The sequence below is a fragment of the Hirundo rustica genome, chromosome 6 (assembly GCF_015227805.2).
Source record: "Hirundo rustica isolate bHirRus1 chromosome 6, bHirRus1.pri.v3, whole genome shotgun sequence".
NCBI lineage: Eukaryota > Metazoa > Chordata > Aves > Passeriformes > Hirundinidae > Hirundo > Hirundo rustica.
Window position 1 is genome coordinate 10357720 of NC_053455.1, and position 15422 is coordinate 10373141.

General features: G+C 42.8%; 1 protein-coding gene across 16 annotated transcripts in view; it reads left to right on the forward strand.

Annotated features, from left to right (window-relative positions):
- The first annotated feature begins 671 nt into the window (after window positions 1-671).
- CDC42BPB (CDC42 binding protein kinase beta) overlaps window positions 672-15422 on the forward strand; it is a 91163-nt gene continuing 76412 nt past the window's right edge. For all 16 annotated transcript variants that reach the window (XR_005701552.2, XM_040068783.2, XM_040068786.2 and 13 more), the window contains exon 1: window positions 672-855. Coding sequence is in view for 15 of the 16 variants with exons in the window: in XM_040068783.2 (XP_039924717.1) it covers window positions 678-855 (178 nt within the window). In the remaining variant the exon portion in view is untranslated. The remainder of the gene's footprint in view (window positions 856-15422) is intronic.

Consider the following 15422-nt stretch of genomic DNA (forward strand, 5'->3'; position numbering starts at 1 on the left):
ACAAGACGTCCCGTTGTGGTGCCAGACCCATTCCAAGAGCCTGTGATTCTGTGCACGTAGTCAGACACCAACATCGCGAGGTGCTGCGTGCTTGAAGTTCATTAGTGCCAGCATGTCGCCGAATGAGGCAGCAATGCTGGCTGCTGCCTGCTCCACTGACTGCGGCTCCTTTGTCGGGCTTGAAAGCGCACACAGATCTTACACCGAAGAACCTCCTGGCTGAGGATAACGCACAGACGCGCGCACACACGAAAGTGCCGACGCGGACGCGTAGCCCACGGCGCCCCTCGCGCCCTCCGCGGCGAATCTGCCGCTACGGGTCTCCGCCCGGCCCAATCTTCTTGCGCGGCTTCGCGCGGCCCTGCCCACGTCGGAGCGCGCGGGCGCCGCGCGGTGGGCGTGGCCGGAGCCGCTCCGAGGGACGCGCCGGGCCCGGGGAGGAGGAGCGGGATCGGGAGCGGGATCGGCCCTTCCCCGCCGCCGGGGCGAGGCCGCAGCGAAGCGGGGCGGGGGGTGGCCGGGTCCGGCCCATGGACCGTCCGTGCCCGAGGCGGAGCCCGTGGAAGGAGCCGCTCGGCCGCGGGAGGTGGCGCGGGGCGGCCGAGCGCGGCTGAGCCCCGGGGCCTTCGCTTCGCCCCGTCCCGTCCGTGCCCCGCGCCCGCCGCCCGAGCGGCACCATGTCGGCCAAGGTGCGGCTGAAGCGGCTGGAGCAGCTGGTGCTGGACGGGCCGCAGCGGCACGACAGCGTGCTGAGCGTGGAGACCCTGCTCGACCTCCTGGTCGGCGTCTACGCCGAGTGCAGCCGCGACTCTCCGCTCCGCCGCGACCGATATGTGTCCGACTTCCTCGAGTGGGGTGAGCCCGGGCGGGGGCCGCGGGGCCGGGGGCTGTGCGCGGTGCCCGGGGCTGTGCGCGGTGCCCGGGTGAGGGGCGGCGGGCCGGCCGGGGGCGGCCCGGCCCCGCAGTGCGCTCCCACCGCCGCTCCCGGCAGCGGCCGGAGACGCCGCCCCTGGATGCGGCGCCTCCCTGGGGAACACCCCCGCCGCCAACCGGGCCTTGACCCTCCAGGTCTCCTCCCTCGGTCCCTGCGAACCGCTTGGCAGCCGGCAGCGGGAACAGCAGCGGAGTGTCCTTGGCCTGAAACCCTGCTCGGCTTAGCTCGAAATGTCAGGCTAATCCGGCGCTCCTCGGAGGGTTTCCTACCTGGGGGAGGGGAGAAAGGGAGAGCACCACGCTCGGGCTTTGAAATGTTGCTCTGGTGCCGGCTCGTTGCTTTAGAGAGGGCGTGTGTGTGTGGCTCGAAGAAACAGTTCCCGTTCATCATGCAGTCTTTTTTAATTTGGGCATGCCCCCCAAGGACAGAGTATTTCTAGGCAGCCTTTCTAAGAGCTTTGTTTAATGGTTCCCTACTGTTAAGCAGCCTGATAACGAGAGACCTCCAATAGTCCGGAGCGTGCTGGCAAAAGAAAATGTGGATACTTTTGATGGCACTTAGGATAAAGTTTTCTATCCAATGTTGTTTCGTTAAGGCCGTTGACTAGAGGTATGTGGAGAGCAGAGATCCTTCTCTGCTGCATGTCTAAATGAATTTATGTTAAAACGGCCATGGTGGCTGACTGGTTTATTCAGCTGAGTAAGTTATGAATAATAATGTATGACGAAGGTGACTTAAGTTCTCCGTGGAATAAGAATTGGAGGGGAGGGAGGAGACATCATTGCTCACGAGAATGTTTTCCCGTTTATCAGCTATTCCATGCATGTACAGTTAATTAGGCTTTAAAAGAGCACTCTTAAGAAAATCAAAAAACAACAACAAAAAAAACCGCCCAACCAACAAAACAAAGGATTTCCTAAGGGAGAGGGAGGGGCAGATTTACTTCAGTAAATGCAAATGTGTGTCTTTAGCACTAGAGACCAGAGCACTAACATGAAGGGACAGCTGGTTCTTCTTAATTTCTGTGGGGACCACCACTCTTTGTCATACACTAACAAACTAAGAGGATTCACTTCCTGGACTCTTCTATTGACGTCAGTAATGCGATTGCCAACTGAATAATTAACCACTTTATCACATCTGCCCCGCGAGGCTGCAGCCTGGGGAACATTGATTATTTGTTTTGTCATGGGAGCTTTGTATGTCTTCTGTAAAGAGCATTCAGGGTTTTTTGTTTTCAAGCTGATGGCTTGAACGAGTGAGCACCAGCAAATTGTTAAGTGTGATAGATCAGACTGCAGCATACTTTGAAAACTGAAGTTGGAAGGATTTGGGGCAGGCCAGAGAATGTTATGCTTTTTCTATAGCGCTGCTGGTGGTTGTGTCTTACCAATTGATCCCAGCGTTGTCATTTTCTGTGTGATGGAGAGGCCGATTATCCAATTGTTTATAAAATCGCTTATTTTAATTCTATTTATTTTGTTCACTGAATGTGAAAAGGTTACTGACTTGATGAAAAGTATAGCTCGCAATAAAAACAGTGTGTAGGTTTTACTGCAGTGTGGGATTACCCTGGTATAACAAAGTGCCTATTCAATAAATAATTGAAATGTATGTGAGCTACCATCTGGTGCTGCAGAGTAGGATAAAAGTTTATAATCCAGGCTCTTGATGGTAAGGGGGTGGGTCTAAATCTGGACTGTATATTTGTGTTCCATCGGCAAGGGATACCCTTAAAACCAATTACAGTTGATACTGTGTGTTCCTTCCTGTCCTTCAAGCTGTTAAAAACAAATCAGTGCCAGCAACGAGACACCTTTTATCTGTGTCCTATGCCCTCACAGTGTGTTTCCACTGACAAGGAACTTGTTTCTGCCTCCAGCTAATAAGGAAAATATCATGCCAAACATGCTAATCTTCCTTATGTCATGATGTGTCTTAATTACGGCCTGATATGCTGTTAGAAGATATTCTGGATTAATGTGCACAAGTTTTCTGTGCTGTTATGTGTCTGTAGAAGCTTCAGAGTGTAGTTAAATATTTGAGATATACTTTGAAGATGTGTGCTTCTTTATCAACTGGAGACAGAAAGAGTTTCCTTTTGACAAAATGGAGGCTTACCACTGACAATGGAAATAAGCTGCATAGGTATTAAGTTTGAATTAAGGTGAGTTATATAGCAAACATTGTTTTACAATTTTGATTTTAAAACTGGGTTTGAGGTGTCACACATACAGTTCCATTGAAATGATTCAGTGTGGCTGATAGACTTGCTTGCCTTCTTAATTGGCTGGAGAAAATAGAGTTCAGGTGTGGTCGTTGAGGCACGGGTTTTTTCTGGCTGTGGGGTGCAGAGGAGATTCTGAGTTGTTTGGTGTAGTTGCTGGATGTGGATATCTCTGCTTTCTGACAGAAAGTGGATATCTCTGCTTTCATACTCTGTAGCTGGTGGATGCTGGAGAAATGGAGAGTACAGAAAATTAAGTCCCATGTTCATCTGGTGAGACTTAGGCCATGTCCTCTCTATCTGTGGAAGCCTTGCACCTTACCTGTGGAGGCTGACAAACTCCAAATGCTGCGTCCCATTGTTTCTGACCTATTAATTCCTCTGCTGCTTCCTGGTAGTCCTGCCACGGGCTTATTTCTTCAAAATCTTCTTCCTATTTGCTAACCATAGAAGAGCCCAGGGTGTGGTCCTTTGCCTTGAGGCAGTTTGTGGCTTCCATTGCTTTACAAATCTTGTAAGAATCTGCCATTTTAACCTTGTCAATTACAGCTTTCCCATGGTGAATGGAGCTTTCAAACAGACTGCTCTTTCCCTATACTGGATGTATAATACACATATCTTTATGCCAAGTGTCTTTGGAGAAGAGCTAGCTGAACTGCAAATATGGAGTCCAAAGTCCTTTTCTTCTAGTTATTTTTATTTATAACTTCTGTTGAATAATCTCTCACCAAGTGGTTATCACTGTTATATTGTTTATATAATAGATACTGAAATAATGCTCAGTATTCTTAGTGGGAATTGAATTCCACTTGTGTTAGGTAACCCATGTCTGTGTGTTCAGAAAGAACTTCTCAAATCTGTGCTTAGTGTCTTTTAAACTGTTGCTGCATCTGCTGCTCCTAGAGTGAGAAGTAGTGAGGAGTCCTGTTCATTCTAGTTGGCTTTGCTCATTCCTCTCTGAAACTGAGACTACCTGAAGCTATCAGCAGGCACAGAGGAGGCTGCGCAGTCTTTGGGCTTACCTGATGGACTGTGGGTGCTGCAGTGTGGTATTTTCCATATGCTGCAGAGGGATGTCCCAAGAGACGTCCTGCTGAAAATATATGCTGTCCCTTGATTAGCCTGACAAGGAGAGAAGTATAAGAGTGCTGGAGTAGCACAGTCACAGCTCAGGTGTCTGTGCACCACCTGTCCTTTAGCTTTCAGGTACAGTGTGTTCCTCCCTATGGAGCCTCTTGTTCTCTCATACTGAGGTATCTGAGTCTTGCATAACCCTGTGCTAGAATGGCTGCTCTCAGGGCACCTTGCTGGCTGGCATCACTTGTGTGCTGGTTTGACATCACCTTGTTTTTCAGGAGTTACCTTAGCTGGCTGTGGCTGCTGTTCATGGCCCCTTCCTTCCCGTCACCAGGGACGGGTGCAACTGGCTGCTCCGTTTTTGGACAGCTGCTCATCGCAGTCTGGAGCCAGTAGTCAAACATGTTCAGAGGAGAGTCTCACAGGAATGGGCCTTATTTGTATTCAAAATGATCCTGGTGCTGCACAGCCTCTCTTGCTTCAGCCTTTGTTTCCTCTGACCCTGTTTCATACTGCTGGCCTGCTACAGAGGTGGCACGTGTCCCCATACGCTTCATTCAACGTTGTCTCACTCCCAGACTATGTACTGGCTGGTTCTCTCTGTGACAACACCTCAGAACCCATGTCGGAGTAGTTTAGACTGATCTGTGTTTGGTTTTTTGTGTGAAGCAGGCTCACAAGATACTTCTGTGGACTGCTTCTCCTCATCTGTTACGAGCTGTCTGTCTGAATGCTGACTTGCCTTCTTGTGTTCTCAGTTTGTGCAAGGTCTGCTACCCAGAGTGGTGTTCTGCTTTTGGATGGTGGTAGTGGTGGAGTTTTTTGTCTCTGTGTTTGTTTTTCTTTTTTCCTGGGAGGAACTTTTAAGGATGCTGAAGGTATGGGAAAAATGAAGAAGATGCAGATGATTAGCACAGGTAGGCCAGCTTGGCACCTGCTGCTGTGCTCTTGAAGACACTCTAGCATAACAGTGGATGCTGTTGTAGTAACATCAATATATTCTCAGTCTGGACTAGAGGAGAGAAAAAATGTACACACAGTGCTCAAAGCAACCTCTGGCCTAGCCCTCAGCTGCCACTTTTGGGTATATATTTGTTCTATTTGAGTCTGGACCATAGATGGAAAAAATCATGCACAAAACATGGATGGGGAAGGGCTTCTGTGCTGGTGCAGCAATTCACAACTTTAGGTCACTGTCGGGGCTGGTGCTTCAGGTTTGGATCTTGCCATTTGGAGGGACTCAGTAAGCTTTGCAAATTGACTCCGAGGCCTAGTCTTTCCTCCTTGCAGTTCTGTTTAAAGAGACACCTTAACCTTTCAGGTAAAAAAAAACTAAAAAGGGAAGGGATAACCTTTCAGGGTGACCTTTCTGTCAGAGCAATATAGAGCCTGTTTTCTCAGCCTGAGAACAGTTGTGTTCAGAAGTGTACATGTGAGTCTGAGAAAGGGTCTTTCCAGCCTGCATTAGAGCATCTATCTTCTAAACTACCTGCAGGGTTGACCTAGTTTTCTGCCACAGGAGCTGCTGTACTAGAAAAGTACCAGGTAAAGGCAGAGGTACAATGTATGGCAAGTGTGCTGCTAGCATAGGAGGCAGAAATATCCTCAAATATTTTTGAGATTACCTCAGAGCTGGTGGACTTTCAGGGATGCTTATGAGGATCTGTTGGTCTTTTGGGGTTACACCAGGAAAAACTGTCACTTGATAACATGTCATATCTCTTGACTTGAGGGCTTCAATTCCTCTCTTCCTTCCCTTTGGCACTCCTCCCCCTCCCGTGCTTGCAGAAGTACACATAAAAATCCGGGAAAGGACCTCAGGTTCTGCCAGCTCATACAATGTCTTTCTCTGTGCAGGCAGAAACTGTGCAGTGAGTGATAAGCCTGTTGGGCACGTGTGTGAAGTGACTGGTTGGATAATGAAGATAGCTGATGAAGGAGAAAGCTGAATTTCAGATTTTGGCTAAGTTCCCTCTACATCATCCTCTATCCACCAAAGCCTGTTATGGTTCCTTACATTAGAGCTAGTGGCAGGAGGTTGTGGACTGAGGGCCCACTGGGGCAGGGTACAGCTACAAGCGCCTTCAGATGTTGTGGAAAGGTGAGTGGTGGTGGTGACCATGGGGTTTTTTGTGCAGTGTGGACGCAGCTAGGACTCTTCCCTGTTCCTGAAGGCTTTCCTGTGGGCATAGATGGGGCACCATAGCTTGGATCACTTTCCATAAGGTGGCGATGGCCATCTGGCACAGGAGTGTGACCCTGGCTGCTGAATCACAGTTTCCTACATTCTCTGCTTTGATGAAACTGGTTTTGTTCTTTTCAAAGATGTATCTTAAGATTAATTCATGTTGAAGTAGCCCAAACTGCCATGTTAGCTTAGACAGCGTTGTAGTCTGGGCTAGTGACATGAGGGCATGTGGATTTTAACCACTGCTGCTGTATGATGATGGACTCTTTACAGGACATCTGTTTTAATCTGTTATTTTTAGAATGAGGCAGAAACTTTAATGACTTTTTCTGTAAAACTTCATGCTGTGAAGCACTGGCACTGAATGCTGCAGTCATGTTTTAGCAGTGGCAAAGGAACATGGTCTGGAGGATGAGAGCCCACTGGCATGTGCTGTTAGAGTGACAGATGGCCTGGGTGAAGATTGTCTTTTGTCCCATAGAAGGAAGCCAGTATTGCTTTTCTCCTGTGGATGAAGGTGCTAATAAATAGCACCAGTCTTTAGTTAGGGTGTGAGGAATTATGTGGTTTATTGAAGGCGGTGATCTGCATTTTGCATTTAAATTTTGTTTATGAAAACTCAGAAGGGGTAAATAAGTTGCTGCTAAGTTTGTTTTCATACAGGAAAATAGTGTGCAGGTAGTAGTTTCTCACTGATGGTACATGATAAAGTGTAAGATTGTAATGCAGAAGTAAGATTTCATAAGCGTCCATAAATCTTACATTTTTTCTGTCTTGTTTCACTTGCAGATCTAAATTATTTTCATATTGATTTTTCACAGATAATATTAAGATATATTATTTTGCAAAAAAATTACTCAGTTTACATCCTTTAAACTTCCATGGTCAGTGGAAATGGCTTGAAAATCAGTTTAGTCAACAGATCCAGCACAATTAACTTATTTATCAAATTAAGTTGAACTAATCTGTTTTTGCAAACAATTAATGTGTGGGAATGAGTCAGTTTCTTCCACACACCTACTAGAACAACTGATTTTAACTGTGAATCAGAACTGAAAAGACTTGTTTCATTAGCTTTTTTTAGCAAGTTACTTCTACTTTATGGTTGTATATTAATGTTTTAGGAATGTTGATCTGTAGTTGCAATTAGCTGGGAATGTTAAACTACAAATTCTTTTAATTTATAGAAAAATTACATTTTTTCCCTTGCACGTAATTTGAGGTGATTCATGAAAGCTGGTATAAGATGGGTATTACAAAAAGGAAGAATTATAATACTTAACAGTTGCAAATTTATCTGCACCATTAACAGAATGCAGTGCCTAGGATTATGAAAATTTTATGGGTTCATCTTTTTCATTACCAAAGTCTGAAAAAATTAATAGGACCATGGACCACTATTTAGAAAAACAGAAGGCACTTGTTAAAGCTTTTTAATGTATTTTTGGTTTTGATAATACTTTAAATAGAGTTGGTATTTGTTTCCTAAGTATTTCCTAAGGTATGCTTGAGAGTTCCAGCGTACTCTTAATGTTACCAAAGGGCTTGTATCATGCTCGGTATTATACCTCACTGAAGTGCTGGGGGGGGGGTTGCATTTTATTTATTTTTTAAAATATATATATATATATATATATATATATATTTTTTTTTTTTTTTTTTTTTTTTTTTTTTTAAAGAAAAGGGATTTAATTTTAGATAATCCCCAGGTCTGAGAATTTTTATGTGCATTTGCTCTGTGGTTCAATGTGATCTGTTCATTTTTTAGCCATGCCCTAACATTAAAAGCTTCCAGCCTGTTTTTCTCATCGGCATATGCAGATTGCCAGAATGCAGGCTTTCATTTATAAAGATCTTGTTCACTATAATGAATGTAGCTTTCTTCAGTAGGAAACTACACACTGTTTTCTTAAGCCCTGATTTTGCATAGACCTCAGTAATCATGTCTGTAGATATACTTAGAGTGCATTCAGATTAAGTGTGTGCATCCATCATTTCCAGCTGAGGCCTTAGGCATCCTGAAGTGCCTGAGATCTTAATTTCTATCATTCATGTCATCAGGGTCTTAACACTGAAACATGTTATTACTTAACCGTGGCCTAAAGCTTCAAATGTGATTAGTACCTCTGGATAGCCAACCTATGACATCTGTAAAAGAGTCTGAGCTTTAGAAAATAGTGGGGATGTCTTTACCAAATATTAAATCATTGAAACTGTGGAATTTATTAATCAGATGTGCACTAGTGAAGTCTGAGGTATGGTTCTTAATTTAAGTGTAAAGTCATTGAGGGGTAAATATGTATAGCTGCCTTTCCCCAAAAGGCTGAGAAAAGATCAGAAGAAGCACCAATTTCAAATATATCCCAGATTATTTTCGAAATTTATAACTGTTCTCCAACATAAAAATAAACATGGATAATTGCTTTGTGAAGTCCTGCTTGGAATGTGTTTATGCCAGTTTAGTGAGATGTGCATGCTCAGGGTTTTGGAAAAATCAATACAAAATTCTGTCTGGACTTTTAATTCAGATTAAACCTCAGCTATGTTGTTCTAATTGTCATCAAAAGATTGGGTGAAAGGTGAAGTAACAAGATGACACCTGTTTTAAATTCACTTGAGTAGGTATATGGAAGTCAGTCTTAATGAAGTGTTGCAGCTATTCTGGCAATATGGTACTTTTATTTGGGACTGTGTAATTCGTGGGATGTAGATTCATTCTTGTTACGGGAAATATAACTTCACCCAAAGCACAGCAACCACTATAGAAGTATGGGGCATTGTCTATTATGATTTCTCTGCCAGTAATGGTCCCTTAGCCTAAGAGCTAAACTGTATGAAATCTCTGTCCTCATCTGAGGAAAGACAAGGTTTCTAGTAATTGCTTGGTAATACCCATGGGATATGTGGAATCTTTTTCCCACTATTGAGGAATTCCTCTGTCCCCGGTTCCCCCCACTTACTTCTTACAGAGATTTGACATGTACCTTGGGAGTGGATGAGAATGGGTCTCTATTGCCTTGCACACTTTAGGATTTCTGATGTTGTTATAACATGGCTTCTATAATCTTCATTTTGCACATCCTTCCTCAAAAATTGGCTTATTGGAGCTTTTCTGTGTGCTACCAGCCTTATTGCTGCCCGTGTGACTTGGATTATTATACAGGAAGCTGGAGTGTTCAGAGTGCCTTTTATTTTACTGTAATTAAGGCAGAGTAGAAACAGCAGGAGGGTGACTTCAGGCATGAAGATCCTATTATATCATTTTGAAATATGTTCACGAAGATTTGTGTTTTAAGATGTGTGTTTAGTCTTTAGATTTAGCTCTTTTTCTGACAGGATTAGTTAGGTTGTCATGTGTTGTTTTTCCTTCCACCCCCATTTCTGTGTATCCTGCCTGTATGGCTGTGGTCTGACTCTTCTGAGCCCTGAGAGATGGAAACCCAGTGTACAAGCTCTGCAGGCTTTGTTCTACAAGCTTCTGGCCATTTTTGGACTCTGGATCTGAAGGAGAATAAGCAAATTTTTCATATTGTTAGGTGTTTTTCCTATAGTTATGTGTACTTGAATAAGAAGTTTGTATAGAAATTTTTGAATTAAGGATTTAGTTTTCTGTGTCTAGTCTGATTGCTTGCATTGTGTCAGCGTGAAATGGGAATTTGGTATCTGGCTACATTTTCTTTCTTTTTATTTTGTATTCTCTTTAAGCCGAGGAGGGAATCTCACTGTGTTCTGCCTATGAGTGGTTCCTTTTAGGGTGGCACTGTTGCCCTGGAATGCTCTCAAGTTACACACCTTGAAGGAAACTACATTTTGGTGATTCAGAGCCATGAGACTTCCTCCAGGAGGCTGTGAGAAGAAAAGTTTTACATACACAAAAGGCTAAACGTGATCTAGAGGTCCTAGTGGAGTAACTGGTAGCTAGAAACTGGTAGATGTTGGGTTGCAAGTGCAGAGTGAAGGGTGGAGCCTGTGGTATTTAATATTTCTGCCTTTAATGGGTAAAAGGTATTTTTCCTAAACTCACAACACTCCATCTGTCAGAGCAGACTTTCTGAGAAGTTGCAGGTCAGCTGTGTCACGGGGAAGAAGCACACCCATTTTCCTTCCAGACCAGCTTTAACTAGTTGTAGTAAAACACCTTAGGTCATGTGGCATCATATCACTGCATAGAGGAGTTAAGTTTGACTGTGTACGTAATTGAAGATTACCATTACCAGTTAGTTCAGCCTTTGGTTTCCTGAACAGTTGATATTTAAGTTGGGAATAATGTCAATATACACACAGCTCTTTTTAAACTGCGGTTCTGGCCTGGTATTCCAAATAACACGGGACAACATAGTATGGGGATGCCTAACTGGAGGCTGTGTCAGGCCCACAGACTGTCTTTATCTTACCCATAGAAGTATTTACTGGTTATTAAGGTAGCTGAACTCTGGTTATCAGTGTGTGTTTGTTATTGTGGGCCTGCAGGATTTACTGGATTGGGTGTAGTGCTGTACCGACAGGGCCGTACTGGGCAGGCTTGACCCTGCCAGGCACGACCTAGTCAGGTTTATGTCCATGGCTAGAAATAATCTATCCTCGTGCATCCTGAAGTTGACTCTGATGTGAATTGTAAGGATAAAAACCCTGACATTCTGGGAAGTAGAGAGGTGGGAGATTTTTAATTAAGAAAATTAAAAGGTATTTGTGACGAAGCTTTTATTGCCCTTAGGAAAGGGCTTTGCAGTAATTTTCATCAGTGTTAAAGGTATGCATGCATTTGAGTGGCTCAGACCAGGAGATGTTGCCCGGGTTTATCCTGACAGAACCAAAGCTGTAGGTTGTCTAGGTATAGACTTCCTGTTCTTGTGGGTAGTATTAAGCATCATAAAGATTGTGTTTAATGTTTCAGGCATGTTTTAAGGGTGGGGATAGCAGATGTGACATTCCATCCTCTACCTTTTGTGATACAGCATTATACTTCCTTCACGCTGTGAAAGATCACAAAATTCAGCATGACAAATGCAAAGTTTTGCTCAGTCCAGCTGTAAAAGTTGGGGAATGACCATCTGGACAGCAGCCTTACAGAAAAGGATTTGTGGATCCTGGTAAACAATTAGTTGGAAAAGTTAGCAGTGTGTCATTGTAGAGATGGAAGCTGCCTATGTGCAGGACTGCATCTGGAGAGTGTAGCCAGCAGGCTGAGGGAAGTGGTTGTTATTCCCTTTACACCACTCTTCCAAGGCCACTTCTCTAGTACTGTGTCTAGTTCAGGGCTTCCCAGTACGGAACAACCACTGGGAAATGGAAGTGAGTCTAGGAGCAAACCACTGATGTGGTGGAGGGCTTGAAGTATGCAAGATGGAACAAGAGATACCCGGATCTGGATCAGCCTGAGGAAGGGGAATCTCATAGTTATCCTCAACTGCCGCATGTGTGGTTAGGGAGAGCACAGAGGCAGATGCTTCCTGGGTGCGCTGCTAAGAAGACAAACAGTGGACATAGGCTTTTGGCAAGGAGGATTCTGACTCTTTGTGAGAGAAAAATAAAAACGCTCCTCCTGAGGATGGTCTTGCACTGGAAGAGTCACCTAGAAAGGTGAGAGGCTCTTTATCCTGGTGACAAACCTCAGCTGGACAAGGCCTTTGTCACCTGATTGAACTTTGATGTTATCTCAGCCCTGAGTAACTGGGTGAGCTCTGATGTCCAGAAGTCCCTTCCATCCTAAATTTACTCTGTGGTTCAGTATATATTTTTTTTCTGTGTTCGCAAATGTATTTAACATCATGGCTGACCTAATAGAAAACAGTTGTTCTTCATACTTCTCAGAAGGAAAAGTAATATATGAAATAGCATCTTGTTATAGATAAAGTAGTTCACACAAGTTGGTTTTTTTATAGTCTCAGGTGGTTACCTTGGTTGGCTGGCATTTTAACACAGTCAACATAAGTATTGACAAGCTTGTAACTAGGCTTGTAAATGAAGGGAAACTAAATTTTGTTCGTGTTGTTCTTCCATGTTTTTTAAAAAAGCACCAGTTTCCTTGTTCCTGGCAGTGAATTCCCAGAACAGATTATAAGAACTTTGGACTTATATTTTATGTTTAGTGCTGTTTCTCAAGTGTGGTTTCCTTATGTCTAGTTAGCCTTGACAGCACTTGGATATTTTAAAGCCTTCCTCCGTGGTGCTGTCAGAAGAGACTGCCGTCCCTGCGTGACTGCGAGCCTGAATCATCCTTTACGAAAAAATACAGGTTTAGTTGTTGTACTAGCTATGTTCCCACATCACAAGGGATCTCTATCTAGTAGGACTCCTAATATGCTTATATCTGACACTGTAAGGAGCCTGGCTAAACAGCTGCTAACAACAGGGTGAAACAAACCTTCATAAGAGGAGGATCTAATGGGAGATACTAGCTTGGGTTTTTTGCTTTCTCTGTAAACTAAGAGCTCATATAACTTACATGAAGTTGGACTTGCCCACGTGGTTTTAATGCTGATATTCTTGATTGATGATAGTGAACTCAGCTAACCAAAATGCACCACAAATTCAGTGTTTCAAAATTGTATTGGTATATGGAAGTGCTGTCAGTGATGAGGATAACAATGTACAAATAGGACAAAACCTAAGAAATTAATCCATTATTAGTGGTGTTTTATACTTAGAAGATATCCAAAGTTGCCTTCGAGGTTCTTCAAAATTCTCATATTCCTAAATGCATGGAAGTCTGGTTCTCTGGAAGTTCCCTTCTCAGAGAACATATATTGTCAGCTGTGTCATGAAGGCATTCATTGAGAGCACTATATAATGTAATGGTCCACTGCCCTTCTGGGGCAAGGGCTGTGTCTGTGAGCAGTTTATTATGTGTATTCATTTTTCAGAAGAAACTTTTCTCAAAGTGTTGTGTAGTTGTTTCAGGTGCTCTGGTACCTGCACAGTGTGCAGGTACCTTGGGAGAAAAAGCAGATTGTAGAGTAATGGCAATAACTTCTTTTCGTGGAAAGAGACTTGCTGCTTAAAACTACTGAGAAATATATTTCTCTTCCTCTTATGCCCTAATTTTCTCTTTTATTTAATTGTTCAAACTCTTCACTTTTCATTTCTTACTTGTATTTAGGGAAGGCATTTGTAGTCATGTCTTTAAAACAGCAGTGCACACTTGTGCACACATGGCAGCAGTGATCTTTTGTGTCAGTGGCTGTAATATGTCATTGTGCACATTAGTAATGATAGCTCTTTCTTCAAGTATATGCTTGATAATTGCAGAATAAATAATACAGACCTCACTGGAAAATGTGTTTCAGTAATTCACCTTCAGAGCTTTGTGGGTGACAGCTGGTGAAAGATAATGGATTATCTTTCTGCAAAAGGAAAGCATAGGCAAGACCTACTTCTTACTTCAATCTCCTTGCCCTCATCTCTTTCTCCCCCCTCATGTCCCATATAACACTTAAGAACCTGTCCTCTCCATTTTCTGGGGGACTTGGGTGGAGATTTCTTGTTACCACCTCTGTGTTTAAAAAAATAAAATAAAAAAAATTAATTGGAAAGGAAATAAATGTTGCTGTGAATAACAATACATGGAAGAGGAAATCAACACTGTCTGCTTGTAATCTTTTAACACATACCCAGAAATAGATTGTTGGAGAGTCATAGTATTTGTTTTAAAATCTGTAGTATTGGAATAAAAAATAAGCAGGTCTGTGAATTAGAAAGGAGTGGAAAAAACATTATTTAAAGTCCAAAATATTGGTCAATATACTACAAACATTGGTCAGGCCAGATGTCTTTACTTGGTGCTTTCAAAAGTTCCTGTACTTTAAGGTAAACTTTGAGATTTTTTTACTAAAATGTCTGTTAAGAAAAATTTTGAAGGAGAGACAGAACTGATGATACTCAAAGAAGAACTTCTCACATGAGATAACGAAGATTCTTGTTAGACATAGAGATTTTGATCTGCTCTAATGTGCTCACAGAAGAACGGTGAGACTCCTAAGTGACTTCTTAGTTCCTTAAAGATACATTCCTTGAGAGTGGCTCTTCAGAAGAGTAATTCCTTAAATTTTGATTTTCTGTAATACAGTTGTAAGTGCTCCTGTTTACTTTCCTTCCTGAGTTTTTGCCAACAAGTGCACAAACTACTCTGCTATTGTAAAATTTCTTAAAACAATTAGGCACGTTTTTGTTCCTGTGTAAAAGTAATGACTGGTGAAGTCCGAGCATAGAAATAGACACAGTGACAAAGTGACCCTTGCTGCTCATGCAGATAATACAGTGGAGTCGTTTAACACATGACTGTTCCTTCTTTTTTTATCATGACTGATACTTGTTTTGAAAGATTTTATGGATCTAGGGTTTGTTTTGTTGTTGTTGTTTTTTTAATGATGCTACTGCGGGCTTGTTTTAAAATTTAAATATATGGGAAACAAGATCTAAGCTTCAAGAAATTATTTCAGAAGTGAATTTTTGGGGCTGTTAAAGTACAAACAGTTGTACAGTTGCCAGAAGTATGTTCTTCAAGGTTTTTAACTCCTTTGCAGACAATTTGATGAGCAAAAAAGCAAGTTTTATAAGCAGAGTCACCTTTCCCCCGATGCTGTGGGGTGTTTGTGTCCTGCAGACCATTGCCACAGACCTGCATTGTGTGTGTACCTGCTCATGAGAACCAGAGTGAAGCTGTATTTTAAAGACCGTGAAACTACGAAGAGATTAAAAACATTTTTGGTAAATGTCACGTCCTTGCTTGATTCACAGTGGCAGTCCAAACATGGAATAATGTATTACTTAACAAGCAGTACTGAACACATTTTTTCATGAGGCTGGAAAAGAAAAAAAAGCCCTAAGTGACATATATATTGAGTATCTTATGTAAAGTAAAGGAAAAAAATATACACCTCTTCCAGACTTTTATGTTAGAGAATTACCAAGAAGTTTATGGAGGAAAAGGATTACACAGCCTCAGCTCCATAATACTAATATCAAAATTGAACTAGTTTGTCTGAACTACAGTATCA